The 21,734-nt window shown below is 47.4% G+C and overlaps 1 protein-coding gene across 1 annotated transcript in view; it reads right to left on the minus strand.

Moving 5' to 3' along the window:
* SLIT1 (slit guidance ligand 1) overlaps nt 1-21,734 on the minus strand; it is a 584,144-nt gene that overhangs the window by 130,406 nt on the left and 432,004 nt on the right. Inside the window, exons 16-19 of the mRNA XM_030202872.1 lie at nt 14,736-14,880; nt 13,292-13,366; nt 10,706-10,849; nt 3,440-3,583 (exon numbers count right to left, since the gene is read on the minus strand). Of these exons, the coding sequence (XP_030058732.1) occupies nt 3,440-3,583; nt 10,706-10,849; nt 13,292-13,366; nt 14,736-14,880 (508 nt within the window). The remainder of the gene's footprint in view (nt 1-3,439; nt 3,584-10,705; nt 10,850-13,291; nt 13,367-14,735; nt 14,881-21,734) is intronic.

Genomic DNA, 21,734 nt, shown 5'->3' on the forward strand with positions numbered 1-21,734 from the left:
TTTCAGTGCAGGCCAGTTAAGTTGAAACCAGCCAAAGATAGGCCAGAAATTTTGCTAGCCTAATTTGGCTGCCAAACTTAGCCTGCAATGCACTGAATATCAGCGGATAACCGGCTATCTGTTAGCCGGCGATATTCAGCAAGAGATAACCGACTATCTCCTGCTGAATATCGACGGATAGCTGGCAAAGTGCTACTTAACCGGCCAGGAACCGTTCCTGGCTGGTTAAAGGGTTTTAAATATCAGCTGGACTGTGTTTTGGACTTTTGCTACAGGCTTGAAAATGCATCCAAATGTTAAATGGCTTTCATATTAAGAAATACACAGTAACTAGAGGACCATCTGGCGAGTTAGCTTAGTTTGGCAAAAATCTGAGTTACCGTGTTTCAACTTTTCAGGGCAATATACTGCACCTCAGCCTTCCCTGTTCACAGGGCTACTGCAATATACCCATAGGAGCCAGTTCTGTGGATGTTGTGGGCGTTTGAGAACCCCTAATATTTTGAGCAAACCCTTTGTCTGTGTCCAGGGAGGGGCAATTTCTATGAGTATAGCACCCCCAATCATTTTGAAAAGTTGGCTGATATGAATATACCCAGATCCTTTTAACCACAAAGGATAAAAAATTCAGACCCCCAGTGTCTTGCATGAAAGGGCACAATGTACCAAAATGCAGGACTGCACTGAGTGGATGCCTACCCATAGCGTTTATGCTGGAGCTGAACCTGCCTCAAATCTACTAACCAGATTAGCAAGAGTTTAAAGTTGATTTTCCTAAATGCTTGTTGAGCCACTAAGATAACTCAGCAATTTTTGTCTTAAAAGTTGAATCACAGAAACATCTCTTAGGGTACATCACAACTGGGTCAATTTCTAGTTGTTCCAAAGGGCCTAAGAAAGCCGGCTAGATTTTAACAGAAAATTCCCTAAATATAGTTGTCTGAAACATGACTTGCTAGATGCGGTGTTGCATTTTGTGTGACCAGGGTTAGCTGCAGAATGCTAACTGGCTAAGAGATAAACTGATCCCAGGAATGCTTCTGAAGCCACCCATTTTTGATCAGCTAAATATAGCCTGTAAATAAACTAACTAATACTCCAAAGAGTGAACACAAATCCAAATTTGCATTAACCCAGGTAGTGGCATAAAAACTGAAGTAATCTCCTGAAAATGTAGTTATCTTTTTGGCCACTTCTGCAAGCAAATGCACCTGCCTAAATGCTTCCCCCTCTCCCTGACTCCCACTACCCTGAGCAAACGAGAAGGTCCTGTCAACCTGAAGATACTCTTCACACTCCATAGTAGAAAATCTGCTCCCATTCCCCTCAAATATCCTCTGATGGAAACCTACTCCATCAGACAATCTATGACAGGCAAGGGAACGGGACAGATTCCTTTTACCTCCTACCCCACTTGTTGTGATGACCTAAATGGCATTGGAAGATCTCAATTGCTTCTTTATCTCAAGCACATCACATCCTCAGAATCTATAAGGGAATCTCAGGTTGTGGTGGACCATGTATTTTGGTCTGAGAAGGCTCCTTTGGGTTAATAGGAACTGCTCTTCTGTTTGGGGAAGGAATATGGCAGATCCTGCTTTTCTGTTTGGGTGGAATAAGGAGAGGATTAATGGGGGCATGTTGACGTACATGCCGATGTCTATATTTTGTGACAGCGACATCTATTCCCCTTGTGAAATGGGAAATACCCATCAGTGTTGTCAGACCACCCTCACCGCTCCCTCTCCATGCCCTCACCATGCCCCCATGTTATTAAGCATTTACCACTATCCTTTGTTGCTTTCCATTCAAACAGTTTCTAACCTAGTCAGTTACTTTACAGCTCATGCCTAGGACACTCATTTTACTTAAAAGTTGCCTATGTGAAACTGTATCAAAGACCTTGCTAAAACCTAAGTACACTACATCTAGTGCTCTCCCTCAATCCAGCTCTCTGGTCACCCAGTCACAGAAATTGAACAGAGTTGCCTGACAAGACCTACCTCTAGTAAAACCATGCATTGAATTCCAGAAACCTCACTATTCTCTGTGTTAAAAGCATTTCCATGAATTTATTCACCAGAGAGGTCAGGCTAACTGGCCTGTAGTTCTCAACCTCCTCCTTATTTCTGTTTTTGTGGAGAGGGACCACATCCGCCCTTCTCCAGTTCTCTGGGACCACTCTCGACTCTAGTGAAGCATTGAAAAGCTCAGACAGTGGCCAGAACTTCCTCAAAGCACTATTTGTATCAATTGGAGAAACAGCTTATAGGTTAGGGCAATAGGCTGAGAGCCGGGGAAGCCAGGCGTCCAGCCCCACCGATGCGTCTTGTGATCTTGAGAGCAAGTCACTTAACCCTCCTTTGCCTTACATTGAATACCCCTTTAAAGATAGAAAAATACCTACTGTACCCGAATGTAACTTGCATTGAGCTACCTCTAAAAAACATGTGGGCTAAACCCAAAATTCCCTTCCCCAATAGCATCTATTTACTAGCATCACGTTATTGCATTTTGGTAAATAGGCCCCTTAGATAGGGTCACCAACCAACTCTTTTCTGAAGGATAGGATTTTCGTCACCACATCTGGCACTGACCAGGGTAGCATGCATGACTTCCTGAGCAAACAAGCTATGATTGCAGTCTCTTCTGACAGAGGTTGAATTAATGTGAAGGACTTAGGGCCCCTTTTATCAAGCTGCGGCAAAAGGGGGCTGGCGCTGGCGTTTGTTTTACATGCGTGCCGAGGCACCCTTTTACTGCAGCTGGTAAAAGGAAAGAGTCGCCTTCCTGCAGGAAATGGCCGGGCACCCACTGAGGTGGCAGTAAGGGCTCCCGCGTTAACCCGGCGGTAACCGGGCAGTGCCGATTACCACCAGGTACACTCTGGCACTTCAAAAATAAATACATTTTGTAGTGCTAGAAATAACGGCTCGCTAGGGGTGGGAAGTACCACTGGGCTGCTGTGGTAGCCCGGTGGGTACTTCCTGTATAACGAGCGATAAGCTCGCATTGGGCTTACCACCGCTTAGTAGAAGGAGCCCTTAGTTGGGATAAGGTGGGCATATGATTTGGATAAGGAATGTGTCTGCGCCATCACCTAGAAGAACAGGAGAGCTGATGCACAATGATCCCATCATCTCCAGGGCCTCTGGTGAGTTCTTCAGACCAGACCTAACAGAGCAGCCTAGTACAGTCACAGACCAAGTCACCATATCACCATTTCTCTCTCCAGTGCCAATCTCTTTATCCAGACCTGAAAATGTCCTATACCAGTGCATATTATACAGATAGAACTTCACTTTTTCACCATATGCCAGGCAAGCTATTTGGAGCCTTAGGAGTTCTTGCTGCTTTCTACAGCACAAGGAGGAAATATTTCAGTCCTGAACTAGCAGGCGAGGTTTTACGTCAAGGGGAAACACCTAGTGCAACTCACAGAGTTGAGAGAGACTGCAGGGTGTCAAATGCTCCTGGGGAGATAACACTGATCTGGTTATCATACAGTGAGAGCAGCCGGACATTTCTGAGCCCCGTGAAGCTGTCGTTGTGCACACAGCTGATCCGATTATTCCGCAGCATCCTGCAAAGTTCAAAAATAATAATAATAATGATATATTTTTGTGCTTTTTTTCCATTGTCTTTTTAAAAAATTTTCACCTTTAGTAATTTAATGATAAATGCTCCCTTACTTTTCTTACTTCACAAGAGAAAAATGCATTATGAATACGCACCAGTCTTTCTTTTTTTTAAATCTTTCTTGTCTCATGAATAAGGTTAATATGAGGTCCTCCTCCTCCTTGTACTTATTTATATAGTGCTATTAGATGTACACAGCACTGTACCCAAACATGTACTTATTATTATTATTATAATCTTACACAGGGCTTTTTTTGAGGGGGTACTTGGGGGTATTGAGTACCGGCAAAAACAACAAAACAAGCGGATGAAATCCAGAAAGACCAGACTAAAACCACAGATGGTAAGAGCACCAAAAAAGTTTTATTGGGACCCTACACGGTCCGTGTTTCGGCCGAAAAGGCCTTCTTCAGGGGTCTTCAAATTGACATATATGGATATTCCTCCAAAAGTTCTCACGAGATAAGACGATCTTACCGCTGGTGCTGTCCGAACAGAGCATAGACATTACAGTCTGTGAGTACCGGCACCTTTTCCATTATCTGCTAAAATTGACCCATGGTCCCCAAGTTTTAATGAAAGAGCTCAGGCTGAACACACCAATTCTGACTTGTAAGAGATTCTGTGACTGGTCTGGTTCTCTGAGAGACACAGGACCAGTGGGTTTTTTCTAGCAAAAAAGGTTCTCAGAGAGACACAGGACCAGTGCGTTTTTTTCTAGTAAAAAAGGTGCCAGTACTCAAAAGCTAGGCCACCCTTCAGGGGTGGGGTGATCACTGAGGGACTCACCCCACAATAGCCAGGCCCCCTGCAACCAGTCACAGAATCTATGACAAGGCAGAATTGATGTGTAGAGGCTGAGCTCTTTCATTATAACTTAGGGACCATGGGTCAATTTTAGCAGACAATGGAAAAGGTGTTGGTACTCAGTAACCCCAAGTACCCCCTCAAAAAAAAGCCCTGACTGTACCTAAATATATAAGCCACCCACAAGCCTGAAGGCTACTGAAGTGGTGTACATCCAGGTATGTATGTTTTTTTCTGTTTCTGGAGGGATCACAATTACAAAATAAAAGAGTTAAAAGTAGGATTTGAACCCAGGTCCCTTGGTTTACATTCCACTGCACTAACCACTAGTGCAGTGGAATGTAAGTTTGTGTGGCCACTTTTTAAGATTGCTGCCATACAGACATCCATGTTCCTTGTTTTCCCCCGTTCATAATCTGGATGATCCAGTTTGTAAAATGACTGTTCATGCTGGATGTTTCTCGTACATGGACGTCCATTTCACGTATTTTCAAAAAGGAAGTCTCAGCGTATTTCCTGTTTGAAAATACATGTGAGGCAGATGTCTATTTGAGATGTTCTGACATGGACATTCCTATTCTGACTTGGACGTCCTTTCGAAAATGCCCTTCCAAGTTATCAGCTGAAAATTCACCTACATACAGTGGACTAAGTTCAGTAAACGATGCCCAAATTTGGGTGCCAAAAAAATGCACGCTGAGCTCAATTCTATAAACAGTGCTTCAAGTTGGACACCATTTATAGAATAGGGTGTAGCACCGGGATCCGTACCTAACTTTTAGGTGTGAAGATTTACACCAATGGAACCCTGATTCCTGAATTCTTTAATATTGTGCGCAGTGCACCTGAATGTAACTCACCTTGAGCTACTACTGAAAAAGGTGTGAGCAAAATCTAAATAAATAAATCATTAATGAACGACCTTGACCCGCCCATGCCCCCTTTAGAGTTGCGTGCTAAAGGATTTGCACGTGCATCTTTATAAAATAGTGCTTAGCAAGATAAACGCGTAAATCCAAATTGTTGCCAATTAACGCCAATAATTGATTGTTAGCACCCAATTATTGGCACTAATTGGCTCATTAGTTGATTAAATTGCACATGCAAATTGGGCACGCACCCAACTTGCATGAGCAATTTTAAGCACCACTTATAGAATTTCCCTGAAAATGATTAATTTAAAGATTTGTTGAGTTCCACCGGAACAATTTTGAACAAGATCCCATATTTCCTGCATATTTGCTTATTTTGGCAGGTCTTAAAGTCACTCTAAAAGATTGCAAAAAAGTGAAATAAAGGTATAAAACAAAGTGTTAACTGTTTATTTCAGTAAGCTGAACACATCTGACAACAAGCGACAGCTCCTGCGACTGCAAACAACCTCTAAGACTTGCTTGTAAATATAGTTTGGAAAACCCATGGGAGATTTATCAGTTCATTGTTCATAATATTTTTCAGGAGATACTTTGCTTTCTTGCTGAAACTGCTCTACCCTGTATCTTCAAAGCTGGAGGGAAGAAGGTTTCCAAAATCATAACCAAGGGTCAATGTCTCCTCACAGGAAAGGGATTCAGTGCTTCTTCATAGCTCACAGGGAAAGGAATATTGTCTCTTTAGACCTAGGGAGTAGGTAGTCTCCATCTCATCACAGTTGGGAGTAGAAGAAGGGGAGTGGGGGAAGGGGGTTAGTCCTTTATCACAGCTGGGTAAAGGGAATCTCTTCCTCCTCACAAATGATAGGGGTCAGTGCCTCCTCTGCATCTTTGGAACTGATGGGCAGATGATCAAAAGCCCCGTGATGTTCCAAACAGTGTTTACCACACCTATGATCAGAGATAACTGCATGCAAGTTTAAGCATGCAATTCTCTCTGATCATGGGGTAGAAGTGCGGGAGGATTGTCCTCTCACACTTGACAATCTTCCCGCACTTGTTTGACAGGTCTGGTCTCCAGCCCCCCCCTAACCTCCCCTCCCAGTATCCCTCCAATGTCCCTGATGGCCCAGTGGGCTGCGGGTAAATCCCCCCCCACACCTGGTGGTCTAGTAGCCTTAACCCCTACCCTTCTCTTCCATCGGCGCAGCCTGGAAAATGGCAGTGCCCAGCCCAGTGCATCCTGGGATGCGCTGGGCGGAGCTTCACACCATATAAGTGAGTTCTCTCATGTGTCACAGCAGGAAGGAATGGGATCTCCGCCTTCTTCTAGGGAAAGGATCCAATGGCTCCTCTTATCAAAGGAATGAATGGTGGGGTTCTGATAAGCATCATATTCACTGTTAAACTGAATTTGGATTTCAGATTTAATTACTAGTACTTGCCTGTTCCAAATTCAACCTCTAAGCAGGTTACAAATAGATACAGAGGTTAGGTTACAAATAGATACACAGGTTATTTACTGTCTAAGTCAGCTTACACTCTTTTGTATCTGAGACAATGGAGGGTGAAGTAATTTGCCCAAGTTGACAAGGATCATCAGTAGGAGAAGCAGGATTTGAACCGCGGCTTCCCTGGTTCTTAGCCTGCTGCTGGTAGGGGGAGTGGGGAGTCTGCTTCCCCACAGCTACCACCCTGTATCTCTTTACAACTGAAGAGAGCGATCATAGCTGAGGGAGTTCTCTACCTCTTCACACCTGGGGGAGGGGGCATCTCTGGTTCCTCAAAATTGAGATGGTGGGTCAATGCTGCTTCACAGCTGGGGAAAGGGGATATCTGACTCCTCACACAACAGCCTAAAATGGGCTCTGCCTTTTCAGTTATCCCTTCAGATTAACAGAACTTCAATGCCCAGGATCCTTATCTCCTATATGTAATAATTAGTCAAAGAAAATGACAAAAGGAAAACAAACCATTTATTTGGCTGATGAATGGGACCCATTTGGAACTTATAATCTGCTAGAGGAGATGTGTGTGTGTTTGGGGGGGGGGGGGGGGGGGGGCGTTGTTTACTAATGGTATGGGATTTCCATTCCAAGACGTATGAGGAGAGACTTGCTGACCTGAACATGTATACCCTGGAGGAAAGGAGGAACAGGGGTGATATGATACAGATGTTCAAATATTTGAAAGGTATTAATCCGCAAACAAATTTTTTCCGGAGATGGGAAGGCAGTAGAACGAGAGGACATGAAATGAGATTGAAGGGGGGCAGACTCAAAAAAGATGTCAGGAAGTATTTTTTCACAGAGAGAGTGGTGGATGCTTGGAATGCCCTCTCGCGGGAGGTGGTGGAGATGAAAACAGTAACGGAATTCAAACATGCTTGGGATATACATAAAGGAATCCTGTGCAGAAGGAATGGATCCTCAGAAGCTTAACCGAAATTGGGTGGCGGACCCGGTGGGGGGAAGAGGGGTTGGTGGTTGGGAGGCGAAGATAGTGGTGGGCAGACTTATACGGTCTGTGCCAGATCCGGTGCTGGGAGGCGGGACTGGTGGTTGGGAGGCGGGGAATAGTGCTGGGCAGACTTATACGGTCTGTGCCCTGAAAAAGACAGGTACAAATCAAGGTAAGGTATATACATGAGTTCATCTTGTTGGGCAGACTGGATGGACCGTGCAGGTCTTTTTCTGCCGTCATCTACTATGTTACTATCCAGCTTATAATCGAAAGACAAAAACACCTATATTGCAACCTAAATCTGGAGATAGGCGTTTATCTCCCAAAAACGAATAACGCGGTATAATCGAAAGCCGAACTTGGACGTTTTCAACTGCACTCCATCGCGGAAGCGTACATAAGTACATAAGTAGTGCCATACTGGGAAAGACCAAAGGTCCATCTAGCCCAGCATCCTGTCACCGACAGTGGCCAATCCAGGTCAAGGGCACCTGGCACGCTCCCCAAACGTAAAAACATTCCAGACAAGTTATACCTAAAAATGAGGAATTTTTCCAGTCCATTTAATAGCGGTCTATGGACTTGTCCTTTAGGAATCTATCTAACCCCTTTTTAAACTCCGTCAAGCTAACCGCCCGTACCACGTTCTCCGGCAATGAATTCCAGAGTCTAATTACACGTTGGGTGAAGAAAAATTTTCTCCGATTCGTTTTAAATTTACCACACTGTAGCTTCAACTCATGCCCTCTAGTCCTAGTATTTTTGGATAGCGTGAACAGTCGCTTCACATCCACCCGATCCATTCCACTCATTATTTTATACACTTCTATCATATCTCCCCTCAGCCGTCTCTTCTCCAAGCTGAAAAGCCCTAGCCTTCTCAGCCTCTCTTCATAGGAAAGTCGTCCCATCCCCACTATCATTTTCGTCGCCCTTCGCTGTACCTTTTCCAATTCTACTATATCTTTTTGAGATACGGAGACCAGTACTGAACACAATACTCCAGCTGCGGTCGCACCATGGAGCGATACAACGGCATTATAACATCCGCACACCTGGACTCCATACCCTTCCTAATAACACCCAACATTCTATTCGCTTTCCTAGCCGCAGCAGCACACTGAGCAGAAGGTTTCAGCGTATCATCGACGACGACACCCAGATCCCTTTCTTGATCCGTAACTCCTAACGCGGAACCTTGCAAGACGTAGCTATAATTCGGGTTCCTCTTACCCACATGCATCACTTTGCACTTGTCAACATTGAACTTCATCTGCCACTTGCACGCCCATTCTCCCAGTCTCGCAAGGTCCTCCTGTAATCGTTTACATTCCTCCTGCGACTTGACGACCCTGAATAATTTTGTGTCATCGGCGAATTTAATTACCTCACTAGTTATTCCCATCTCTAGGTCATTTATAAATACATTAAAAAGCAACGGACCCAGCACAGACCCCTGCGGGACCCCACTAACTACCCTCCTCCACTGAGAATACTGGCCACGCAATCCTACTCTCTGCTTCCTATCTTTCAACCAGTTCTTAATCCATAATAATACCCTACCTCCGATTCCATGACTCTGCAATTTCTTCAGGAGTCTTTCGTGCGGCACTTTGTCAAAGTTGACGGGGGCGTGTCGGAGGCGTGGTGAAGGCGGGACTGGGGCGTGGTTATCACCCGAACAGAGATGAGCGCCTTTCGCCGATAATGGAAAAAAAGTATGCGTTTGTAGCTAGAATTTAGGGCACTTTTCCTGGACCCTGTTTTTTCACGAATAAGGCCCCAAAAAGTGCCCTAAATGACCAGATTACCACCAGAGGGAATCGGGGATGACCTCCCCTGACTCTCCCAGTGGTCACTAACCCCCTCCCACCACCAAAAATGATGTTTCACAACTTTTTATTTTCACCCTCAAATGTCATGCCCACCTTCCTGGCAGCAGTATGCAGGTCCCTGGAGCAGTTGTTAGGGGGTGCAGTGGACTTCAGGCAGGTGGACCCAGGCCCATCCCCCCCTACCTGTTACAATTGTGCTGCTTAATGCTTATTAGTCGTCCAACCCCCCCAAACCCACTGTACCCACATGTAGGTGCCCCCCTTCACCCCTTAGGGCTATAGTAATGGTGTAGACTTGTGGGCAGTGGGTTTTGAGGGGGATTTGGGGGGCTCAACACACAAGGGAAGGGTGCTATGCACCTGGGAGCTCTTTTACCTTTTTTTTTGTTTTTGTAAAAGTGCCCTGGCATGTGAGGGGGACCAGTGCACTACGAATCCTGGCCCCTCCCAGGAACAAATGCCTTGGATTTATTCGTTTTTGAGCTGGGCGCTTTCATTTTCCATTATCGCTGAAAAACAAAAACGCCCAGCTCACAAATTGTCGAATAAAACATGGACGTCTATTTTTTTCGAAAACACGGTTCGGTCCGCCCCTTCACGGACCCGTTCTTGGAGATAAACGCCCATGGAGATAGACGTTTTCGTTCAATTATGCCCCTCAATGTAATGCTTAGGTTGAGTTATCTGCAGCAGGGTCCATAGGAATACAATGGGCCCTGCTACAGATAACTCGAGCTAAGCTTTAGTAAACAGGGGGGTTAATGTGGGATGGAAGTGTCATCGTAAAGTACCAGACTTTGAAAATTTCCTTCTTGGTTACTGCTTTCTTTGTTGTTTTGCACTAAATTGAAAGTCTTTTTGTTATTTGTTGCCATAATTGAACCAAGTATTAACTTAGCTGTTATATTTGTAAAAGTTAATAAAAATTTAATGATACAAAAAAAAAATACAGACATGCAGAAGAATTACATAGATGCCTAACAGCTGAACCCATCAAATCATCGTAGCCTCACTTTCCCATGATTATACATTAGGAAAAATGTGCACCCCCACTCTGAGCCGTTCTATTTGTCCTTAGTCAGTACTTACAGGGTTCTCAGCCCTCCCAGACCTCGGAACATTCCACTCCGGACTGATTCCAGGTGATTGGCTGTCAAGTGTAGCTCGCTCACAGATGCTGCTCCCTCAAATGCACCATCTTCAATCTCAGTGATCTTATTGTTGCTTAGGTTACTGGTGAGAGAGTCAGAAGCCAAGAACAGAATCAGATTTCGGTGATATTTCTTCTCCGTCACCATTACCAGGGTAATTTTCCATTACACCTTCTACCAGAAATGCTTTCTATAGTCATCTGTGCCAGGGCCATTGCCGCCGGGTCCCCCCCATTCGGGACGCAGCTGCCGGGCCTCCCCATCCATACTTGGGACGCAGCCGCCAGGCCCAACCTGGAACGCAGCTGCCGCTGCTGCCCATCACTTACTCTCGGGCTGCCACAAGATCCCAGCACCGGGCCCCCCCTTTGAGGACGGAGAGAAGCTGACTCACTGATGCCCCGCCCCCTACGTCAGTGTATCTGCTTCTCCCCGGCCTCCAAAGGGGGGACCTGTGCCACGGTCTGTCTCTCATGTGCTCCAGTGTGCCTGAACCGGTTCCTTATAGGAGCAGGAGAGAGACAGACACCGGTGCCAAGATTATTCATGCTTTGACATCTACTACTACTACTATTTAGCATTTCTATAGCGCTACAAGGCGTACGCAGCACTGCACAAACATAGAAGAAAGACAGTCCCTGCTCAAAGAGCTTACATCTAGGTTAAGCAGCCATATTGGACTGCGTAAATAGGAGGTCTATCTTTGGCTGCTATAAACCTAACCAGCCAGCGCTGAATATTAACTTAGCTGGTTAAGTTCATAGTGGCAGGCCTCTTCCCCCCCCCCCCCCCCCCCCCCAATGGATATTCAATGCTGGTCACCAGAAACAGCCCAGAATTGAATATCTGGGCTCAGCACCGACCACAGGACTTGGCCAGTCTGCCACCCATGGGCTGAATATTGGCCCCTATGTTTTCACATAGTGAAAGCCTATTCTATAATGGCACCTGGGCATCTAGATTCCATTATAGTATACTAGCATAACTCAGTATCAGTACCTTACATTTAGGCACCTGTTGTAACTGTGGATGTCCAAATGCAACAAAGGTGATGTCATGTAACGCCTAGAGTCTGGCCTAGCACTGCTCAGGTCCACCTGTACCTGTGCACATGCATGTACCCCTACACTGGCGTATCCTCCACCCGCCAACTGGGTCCTGCTTGCCTCTGGTGAAGTTCTCCCACCGCAAGTTATTTCCCTAGTGGTTTCTAGGGGCACTGGGGCCAAAGTCTTAGGGGTTCCACAGTTCCTAGAAAACACCCACAGACAGAGAACACAAACTGCCAGGATTGTTAGTCAGTCCAGCACAACAGAGCTAATACATTTATTATAAAAAAAAAATCAGAACAGTGAATGGTAAAAGTTTAAAAAGCAAACAGGAACAGATAAAATAAAACGGATTTGGTGTTAAATCTAGCCGAACACTTTTTACTATCTAAGTAGTACCTAGGGAGATCAGGCAAGAAACTGCTCACAGGAATTGAACAGGGCCTCAGCGCAGAGGTCTACTCCCTCCACACTTCCAACTGAGACTGAGGAGTTCTTCTAGTATATTTTGGGCTAGGTCTTTGACTTCAGGGTCAATCAGGGCACAGAGCATTAGTACTAAGGATGTTTGACCAATGACACTGCAGATTATAATTTGCTAGAGGAGATGGGGGTTTGGGGGGATGGTAGTTTTATAGTTGGTGAATGTAGCTCTGTTACAGCTATAATGCAGAGGTCAAACACCACCTGCTGGCCAACCAAGGGAAATACCCTGAAGGGAAAACATGTCATAGGACAGCAATACAAATCACAAAGCATGGGAGCCCCCTGTTCTGGCACATGCAACTTATAGTATTCTGTAAGTTATATGCTTAAGTGGCAAACCTATCCATGTTCTTGCCATGCTTTGTCACATAAATGGTATTTATGTGCTATGTCACTTACGTGTGCCATTATAGAATACCACTTTGGTGTCTCTGCTGTCACTTGTGTGTACTCACCTGCAAAAGTGTCAGTATTCTGCAGAGTTATGCGCTCAAGTGGCATATAAATGTGGATGCCCTGATATAAAATTGCCCTTAATTAGTGTCCCTGTGTCTTTGGTATAGACCAGGGCTTCCCAATCTTTTTGTGCCTGTGACCCCATGATTGCAGCCAAAGAAAAATGTGTAACCCCCACTGAAGGTGCAGAATAATGATGTACCTATGGAGAGCCCACCTACATTGCGACACCAAAAGCAGGTTTTGTGACCCCATTTGAGGTCCCAACCCACAGTTTAGAAAGCTCTGGTATAGATGTTTCTGTATCCTTCCACCCAGACTTTATTTCTCATATTGTACCTAAGAAATAGGGGTCCCGAGTCCTTTTAGAATGCACAAATCTCCTTCGTGGTTCATTTTATATCACACTCTTGATGCTCTGCTCTTCTTTTTGTTTATTCATGCTAACACCATGTTTACAAACTACCATATTGCCAACCAACAGCATCTTCCTTTGAAATTCTACGGATAGCTCCATGTTCTTTTGCACTCACATTTTCTTCAGATGTGGCAGCTTCCTGAAGAGACCGGTAGCCTCCAACACTGACATTTCATTATTGTTTAGGCGTCTATGAGAGAAAGAAGGCAAGGGAAAGGTGAGACAGAAAGAAAAACATTTAAAAGAGCGAAAGAAGTCATGAAGAGCTCCCCACCACCCAAAAATGTCCTTGGTTCTTTGAAATTGACCCCAACATTTATTAAGATAAAAGAGAAAGAAGTATGAAACCCAAAAGAGGCGCAATACTAACCATTTGATAGTTCCTGGTTTTGCTATTAGAAATCAGTGTGTTCGTTTGAATTTTTATCAGTTTTCCCACATAATCCTACAGATTTCAGTGAACTTTTGAGTTGAATTAAAGAAGTCAGACTTGACAGTTTCACTTGCATGGTCAAAGCCTTTCTTTAGCTGGGGTAGAATTCTGTTTTCTACAACACGCAACTCTGAAAAGCTGTGCAAGTTATAGGCAGGGGCATGCTCTTTTAGTGGAGGGTAGGACTGATTTTATGGCTGTCATCTCACCCAGGTCAACCCACACAGACTGTTTAAGAAAAACAGGACTATGTCTCCATGCATACAGTGGAGTAAAAACAGGCCTGGATCAGCCTGTTTGGGTTGAGCTGCATGAGGTCAGAACCCTAAGGGAGCAATTCTCTAAGTGGGTGATAACGCGCGGTAAGAACCTATTCCACAATGGCATCTGGGCACCCAGATTATAGAATACTAGTGTAAACCGGTATTGGGATGTTTTATACCTACATGCTTGCGATTACACCCGTCATAGACCTGACATAACTGCAGCCACCTAATGCGGCAGGAACACACATAACTGACAATATTCTACAACTTGTGTGTGTAAATTGGAGCCACATCCATGAGTGTGCATTCTTTGCATTTATGCACTATGCAACTTACATTTTTCTTACAGAATAATGCTCTACTGCCAGTGCTAATATTCTATACATTTATATGCCCAAGGGTTATGTAAATGTGGGCTCCCAGTTATAGACTTGCCCTTCATATGCCTAACAGCTCTGCAGTGAATTGTGGGATGCAATCAAAGGGTGGGTAGAGTTAACTTACAGCTCTCTAGCTGTTTATAGGATGTGGTTTGGGTGAGGGGGTTCTCTACAGCTGTGTAGTTAGTGGGTTGTAGGTGAGGTTAGCAAGAGGCTTACCTTATAGCTTTGTAGTGGATTATGGGATATGATTAGGATAAAGGTTCTGTACATCTATGCAGCACATCATAGGATGTGGTTGGGAATAGAGCTTTCTTAAGCTCTGCAGTAGATTGTGTAAAAGCCTAGGATTCATTTACAACTCTGCGGTGACTTATGGAATGTGCTTAGGTGGAAGGTTCCCCTACAGTTTTCTAGTGGATTAAGGGATGAGTTAGAGAAGCTTCCCTTACAGCTGTGGTTGGTTTAAGCTTCACTTACAATTCTGCAGTAGACTGTGGGATGCGGTCTGGAATCTTGGTGAGTTTCAGGTTGGAGCACTCTACCACATTGGACTCACAACGGCATTTTGGTGGGCAAACCACATCGTTGTTACACTCACTGTTTAGCTGGTAATCCTCAGTCCCTGACCAGGATTAAAAGAAACAACAAGAATGAACTCACAGAATTTATTGGTTAAACACAAGGAACATTTGCTGAACTACGGTGAATCGAATGTCTCAAACAAACAGACTTCCAGCGGAGATTATAAGGTTGAAGATATTGGCAGAATTCAAGCTTACATAGCATAGTCAGATTGGGACCTTAGTGGCAGAATGAGAAAGATAACAATAAAATCAGTATACCAAATTCCATTCCAACCGAATGAAATAAGAGATAATATAACCTTTTCTTCTTTATATATCCACATAATCTTATTAAAATACAATTCTATGTTCATCTGTATTGTGCACAGCACTAACACTATAGGATAATGGGATCACTTGCAAAACAGGAAACAAAAGAAATAAATCACGCAGAAGATAAGATCGCTGATGATATTATAGGTTTCCTACTGCTAACGCTTTAATTGATAATTACACCACGACCCAGATGCACGCTGATATGCAAAGTCAAGTGCCAACCACACAGTTAGGCACAACCTAGAATGCCTCACTGTTACAACAGATAGCATTTGATTGGACTGTTGCCACATGAGATCAGAAAATAGCCTGATATTGAAGTTTTCACCCACCACCAGCCAAGAACACGTAACTATAATGCTACTGCTAATAGGTGATTTTTTTTAAAATTGTATCTTTACCCATAGACCAAGAGTTTACATTATCAACAGATAACAACACTAGTATGTTTTCATTTAATGGTCACTACTTATTTATGTAACCTCCACTTTGAGGTGGTCAATGAGCTGCCTAGACTACGCCCAGGATAGGTAAACAACAGGGGAGCACTCTATTATTTATTTGTTGGGACCAGGGTGGGACTAAGATCTACTTAGGAGGCCGAGCAAGCTGTGCACCAGACTTCACACAATGATTTTTTATTTTTGTTACATTTGTACCCCGCACTTTCCCACTCATGGCAGGCTCAATGCGGCTTACATGGGGCAGTGGAGGGTTAAGTGACTTGCCCAGAGTCACAAGGAGCTGCCTGTGCCTGGCCCTTGCAGATCATCAATGTGGCCGCGCAGGCTTCTGCTTCTGTGAGTCTGACGTCCTGCACGTACGTGCAGGACGTCAGACTCACAGAAACAGAAGCCTGCGCAGCCTTCTACATGGAATGTTGCTAGTGGAATAGCAACATTCCATGTAGAATCTCCAATAGTAGCAACATTCCATGTTGTTGTTACATTTGTACCCCGCGCTTTCCCACTCATGGCAGGCTCAATGCGGCTTACATGGGGCAAGGTAAAATTATGTATAATCATACCTGATAATTTTCTTTCCATTAATCATAGCTGATCAATCCATAGACTGGTGGGTTGTGTCCATCTACCAGCAGGTGGAGATAGAGAGCAAACTTTTGCCTCCCTATATGTGGTCATGTGCTGCCGGAAACTCCTCAGTATGTCGATATCAAAGCTCCATCCGCAGGACTCAGCACTTAGAGAATTACACCCACGAAGGGACACTCTGCCCAGCTCACCACCGCCGAAACGGGGGAGGGGAATTAACCCAGCTCATCCCCACACAAGTGGGGGAGGGGAATCCGTCCAGCTCATCCCCGCGGAGCGGGGGAGGGACACCACATCCGCCGATGCGGGGGGATCTGGCTTATCCTGCAACCGCGGGAGGAGCTGACTGACCCTAACACCGCCGAAGCGGGAGGGGTACAAAACTGCCCTACAGCCGCACGAAGCGGGAGGGAGTGCCGGCAGAATTTTAAGTCTCAATCCAGCCCCGTAAAACGGAGGGGAGAGGAATGCAGCAGCTCACTGTAACACAAACTCGTCTTAACTCTTGAAGAATCCAAGTGAAAAAACTTGAACACGAAGTCTTTCTGAAGTAACTGAAGACTGAACTTGAACCTGAAATGCAACCAGAATAAAAACAGTACAGATATCTGGGAAGGGCTATGGATTGATCAGCTATGATTAATGGAAAGAAAATTATCAGGTATGATTATACATAATTTTACCTTCCATATCATCAAGCTGATCAATCCATAGACTGGTGGGATGTACCGAAGCAGTACTCACCCAGGGCGGGACATAGAAATCCCTGACCGCAACACTGAAGCTCCAAACCGGGCCTCCGCCCGAGCAGCCACAGTCAAGCGGTAATGCTTGGAGAATGTATGGGCCGAAGCCCAAGTTGCCGCCTTGCATATCTCTTCCAAGGAGACGGAACCGGCCTCTGCCATCGAGGCCGCCTGAGCTCTTGTGGAGTGAGCCTTCAGCTGGATAGGCGACACCTTCCCCGCGGCCACATAAGCCGCTGCAATGGCTTCCTTGACCCATCTTGCCACTGTAGGCTTAGCAGCCTGCAGACCCCTACGAGGACCTGCATACAGGACAAACAGATGATCCGATTTCCGGAAATCATTGGTCACTTCCAAGTATCTGATGATGACTCGTCTCACATCCAGATATTTAAGAGCAGAGTACTCCTCTGGGTAGTCCTCCCTACGAAAGGAAGGGAGACAGAGCTGCTGATTCACATGGAAGCGAGAAACAATCTTGGGCAGAAAGGAAGGCACTGTGCGAATAGTCACTCCTGCCTCAGTGAACTGCAGAAAAGGCTCTCGACATGAGAGCGCCTGGAGCTCGGAAACTCTTCTGGCTGAAGTGATAGCCACCAAAAAGACTGCTTTCAACGTCAGGTCTTTCAGAGATGCCCTTGACAAGGGTTCAAACGGCGGCTTCTGCAATGCTCTTAGCACCAGGTTGAGATTCCACGCAGGCACCACTGAGTGCAGAGGAGGGCGCAGGTGATTAACTCCCTTGAGAAAGCGCACCACATCTGGCTGCGAAGCCAGGGAAGCACCCTTCAGGCGGCCCCTGAAGCAAGCCAGAGCCGCTACCTGGACTTTAAGGGAACTGAGCGACAGGCCTTTGTCCAGACCTTCTTGCAGGAACGCCAACACTGAAGAAATTGGAGCAGTGAAAGGAGAAAGTGAGCCTGCTTCACACCACGCTGCAAAGATACGCCAAACCCTGGCGTAAGCAGTAGAAGTAGAGCGCTTCCTCGCTCTCAGCATAGTGGCGATGACCTTGTCTGAGAAGCCCCTCTTCCTCAGACGCTGCCGCTCAATAGCCAGGCCGTAAGGCCAAAGGGGGAGGGATCCTCCATCACCACGGGACCCTGATGTAACAGGCCCTGCTCCACTGGCAGCCGCAGAGGATCGTCGACTGAGAGCCTGATCAAGTCCGCATACCAGGGACGTCTGGGCCAATCCGGACCCACCAGGATTACCCTGCCGGGATGCTTTGCCACCCGGTCTAGCACCCTGCCCAACATGGGCCAGGGCGGGAACACATAGAGAAGCTCTTGTGTCGGCCACTGTTGGAGAAGAGCATCTACTCCCAGGGATCGAGGGTCCCGTCCTCTGCTGAAAAAGCGCGGCACTTGGCAATTGGCCGATGACGCCATCAGATCTAGGCTCGGCTGGCCCCAGCGCTTCGTGATGTCCAAGAACGCCTGAGCAGATAGCTGCCACTCTCCGGGCTCCAAGGTATGGCGACTGAGAAAGTCCGCCTTGACATTCATGACTCCGGCAATGTGGGCCGCTGACAGCTGTTCCAGGTTCGCTTCTGCCCACTGGCATAGACTCATAGCCTCCTTGGCTAGAGGGGCGCTCTTGGTACCTCCCTGGCGGTTGACATAGGCCACAGCCGTGGCATTGTCCGACAGGACCCGTACAGGCTTCAACACCAGTACCGGGATGAACTCCAAAAGCGCCAACCGAATGGCTCTGAGTTCCAGGAGGTTGATAGACCACTTTGCCTCTGCAGGAGACCAGAGCCCCTGCGCTGTCCTTCCCAAACAGTGGGCTCCCCAGCCCGACAAAGAGGCGTCCGTCGTGACGACAATCCACTCTGGGGTCACCAGAGGCATTCCCGCAGACAACTTGTCTGTCTGCATCCACCAGCTCAGCGCCTTGCGCACTGCTGGATCCAAGGGAAGGCGCACAGCATAATCCTCCGACATCGGAGTCCAGCGCTGCAGCAGAGAGTGTTGAAGTGGTCTCATATGAGCCCTGGCCCAGGGCACTACTTCCATCGTGGCCGTCATAGAGCCCAACAGCTGCACATAGTCCCAAGCCCGAAGAGGAGAGGCTACTAGGAACTGGTCCACCTGAGCCTGAAGTTTGACAATCCGGTCCACAGCTTTGCCGCACTCTGCATAAGAGGGGGCTCGGATCAACCAGTCGTCCAGATAAGGATGGACTTGTACTCCTTCCTTTCGCAGGAAGGCCGCTATGACCACCATTACTTTGGAAAAGGTCCGCGGAGCAGTAGCCAACCCGAAAGGGAGGGCTCTGAACTGGAAGTGTCGGCCCAGGACTGCAAAACGCAGAAAGCGTTGATGAGGAGGCCAGATGGGAATATGCAAGTATGCTTCCTTGATGTCCAAGGATGCCAGGTACTCCCCTGCCTTCACTGCCGCTATAACAGAGCGGAGAGTCTCCATGCGAAAGTGCCGCACTTTCAAGGCCCGATTGACCCCTTTGAGGTCGAGGATAGGCCGGACAGAACCTCCTTTCTTTGGTACCACAAAGTAAATGGAGTAACGCCCCTTGCCAAGCTGACTTTCTGGCACCGGAACGACCGCACCCAGGCGGATCAGATTGTCCAAAGTCTGCTGCACTGCCACAGCTTTGACCGGAGACTTGCAGGGAGAGAGTACAAACCCGTCTCTTAAGGGTCGGCAGAACTCTAGCTTGTAGCCGTCTCTGATGACTTCCAGCACCCAAGCGTCTGAAGTTATTGTGGTCCACTCGCCCAGAAACGAGGACAGCCGTCCTCCAATCTGCACTGGGGCGTGGACCAAGACCCCGTCATTGGGTACGAGACCCTGGGGGAGGACCGGAGGGAGCACCTCCGGGACGGCGGTCTCTGCGAAAGGAATGCTGCTTGGGGGAGAAATTCCTCTTAAAGGAAGAGGGGGCAGAAGAACCCGACCTGCCCGGGCGGTACCGACGGGCTTCCTGAAACCGTCCTCTGGAGGTACCGGGACGAGCACTAGCCCGAGCCCTGACCTCTGGTAACTTCTTGCCCTTAGACGTGCCGAGATCGGTCACGATTTTGTCCAGCTCGACCCCAAAGAGCAGCTTGCCTTTAAAAGGCAATCTAGCCAGGCGGGATTTAGAGGCGTGGTCAGCAGACCAATGTTTCAGCCAAAGCCACCGCCGCGCAGAGACTGTCTGAGCCATGCCTTTAGCTGAGGCTCTCAAGACATCATACAGCAAGTCTGCCAAATAGGCTAAGCCCGATTCCAGGGCCGGCCAATCAGCCCTCAAGGAATGATCCGAGGGGGAAGCCCGCTGCACCATAGTCAGGCACGCCCTGGCCACATAGGAGCCGCAAACTGAGGCCTGCAAACTTAAAGCAGCCGCCTCAAAGGACGACCTTAAGGCCGCCTCCAATCTTCTGTCTTGGGCGTCCTTTAGGGCCGTGCCACCTTCCACCGGCAACGCCGTTTTCTTAGTCACCGCAGTGATTAAAGAATCCACGGTAGGCCACAGATAGGCCTCACGCTCACTCACAGCCAAAGGATAGAGGCGAGACATAGCCCTAGCCACTTTAAGGCTCGCTTCTGGGGCATCCCATTGAGCCGAAATTAAGGTGTGCATGGCATCATGCACGTGGAAGGTTCTAGGCGGGCGCTTCGTCCCCAGCATAATGGCAGAGCCAACAGGGGCTGAGGGAGAGACGTCCTCCGGAGAGGAAATCTTCAAAGTGTCCATGGCCTGTAACAACAGGTTGGGCAAATCCTCTGGGCTAAAAAGCCGCGCTGCAGAGGGGTCATCCGCTCCAACCGAGCGGGGATCCGTCTCCTCCAAGGAATCCGCAAAGGACCGTTGGGAGACCTCAGACACGCTGCCCTCATCTACATCGGAGGAGACAAATTCCTCCAAGGCCTGGGAATCAACCCGAGGGCGTTTGCCTCTGGGAACCTCAACCTCTTTACCAGACGAGGGAGCAGGGGCAGCGTTGTGCATGAGGAAGGCCTGATGCAGCAGCAAAACAAACTCGGGGGAGAAACCCCCCAGACTGTGCACTTCCGCAGCCTGGGCAACAGCCCTAGACGCACTCTCAACCGGCGCTCGAAATAGCGGGGGAGAGACATGCTGCGCATCCAAAATGGCGTCCGGCGCGAAACTCCGCGAAGGAGCCGCGCGGGAAGAACGGCTCTTAACATTAGTCGGTTTTGTGCCGTCGCCCAAATTAAGGGCGTTCATGGCATTAATGTCTCCAACCTCAAGGGCGGCCCCCGAAGAAGCCGTCCGAGCCGCGTGGCCGGCCAAGATGGCGGAGGCGAGGAGCGGGGGATGGGCGTTTATGGCGGGAAAAACCGCCACGCCGGAGGAAGGACCGGGACATTCATCGGTCACTAAACTGTCACCCATCAAGGGCGAATCAGGCTGTAAAACCCCCGCATCCCTTCTAGAAGCGCTCCAGCGATCCGGGGAGCGACCCTTTGCGCCCTCGCCCTCCGACGCCATATGCCACGAGGAGAAGAATCGGGGAACCCCCTGCCCGCTATAAAAAGGTAAAATTACCTGCTTGCCGCTCCGAGCTGTAACGAACTGGTGTCCCAGTGAGTAGCTGCAATGAACGTTTAAATAAACGTCAAAATAAACGCCTTTAAAGACGTTTAAAATTTTTTTTTTTTTTTTTTTTAAACGGAGCCAGCGGGAGGGGGGAGAAAAGGAGGGACCTGGCACCACCAGGTTTGCACTTGCTCAAAAGAGCCCTCAACCCCAGGCCTCAACAAAACCTAAGGATTAGGCTTGGAGGCCTAGCCAGAGCTGCTG

The sequence above is a fragment of the Microcaecilia unicolor genome, chromosome 5, assembly GCF_901765095.1.
Source record: "Microcaecilia unicolor chromosome 5, aMicUni1.1, whole genome shotgun sequence".
Classification (NCBI taxonomy): Eukaryota; Metazoa; Chordata; class Amphibia; order Gymnophiona; family Siphonopidae; genus Microcaecilia; species Microcaecilia unicolor.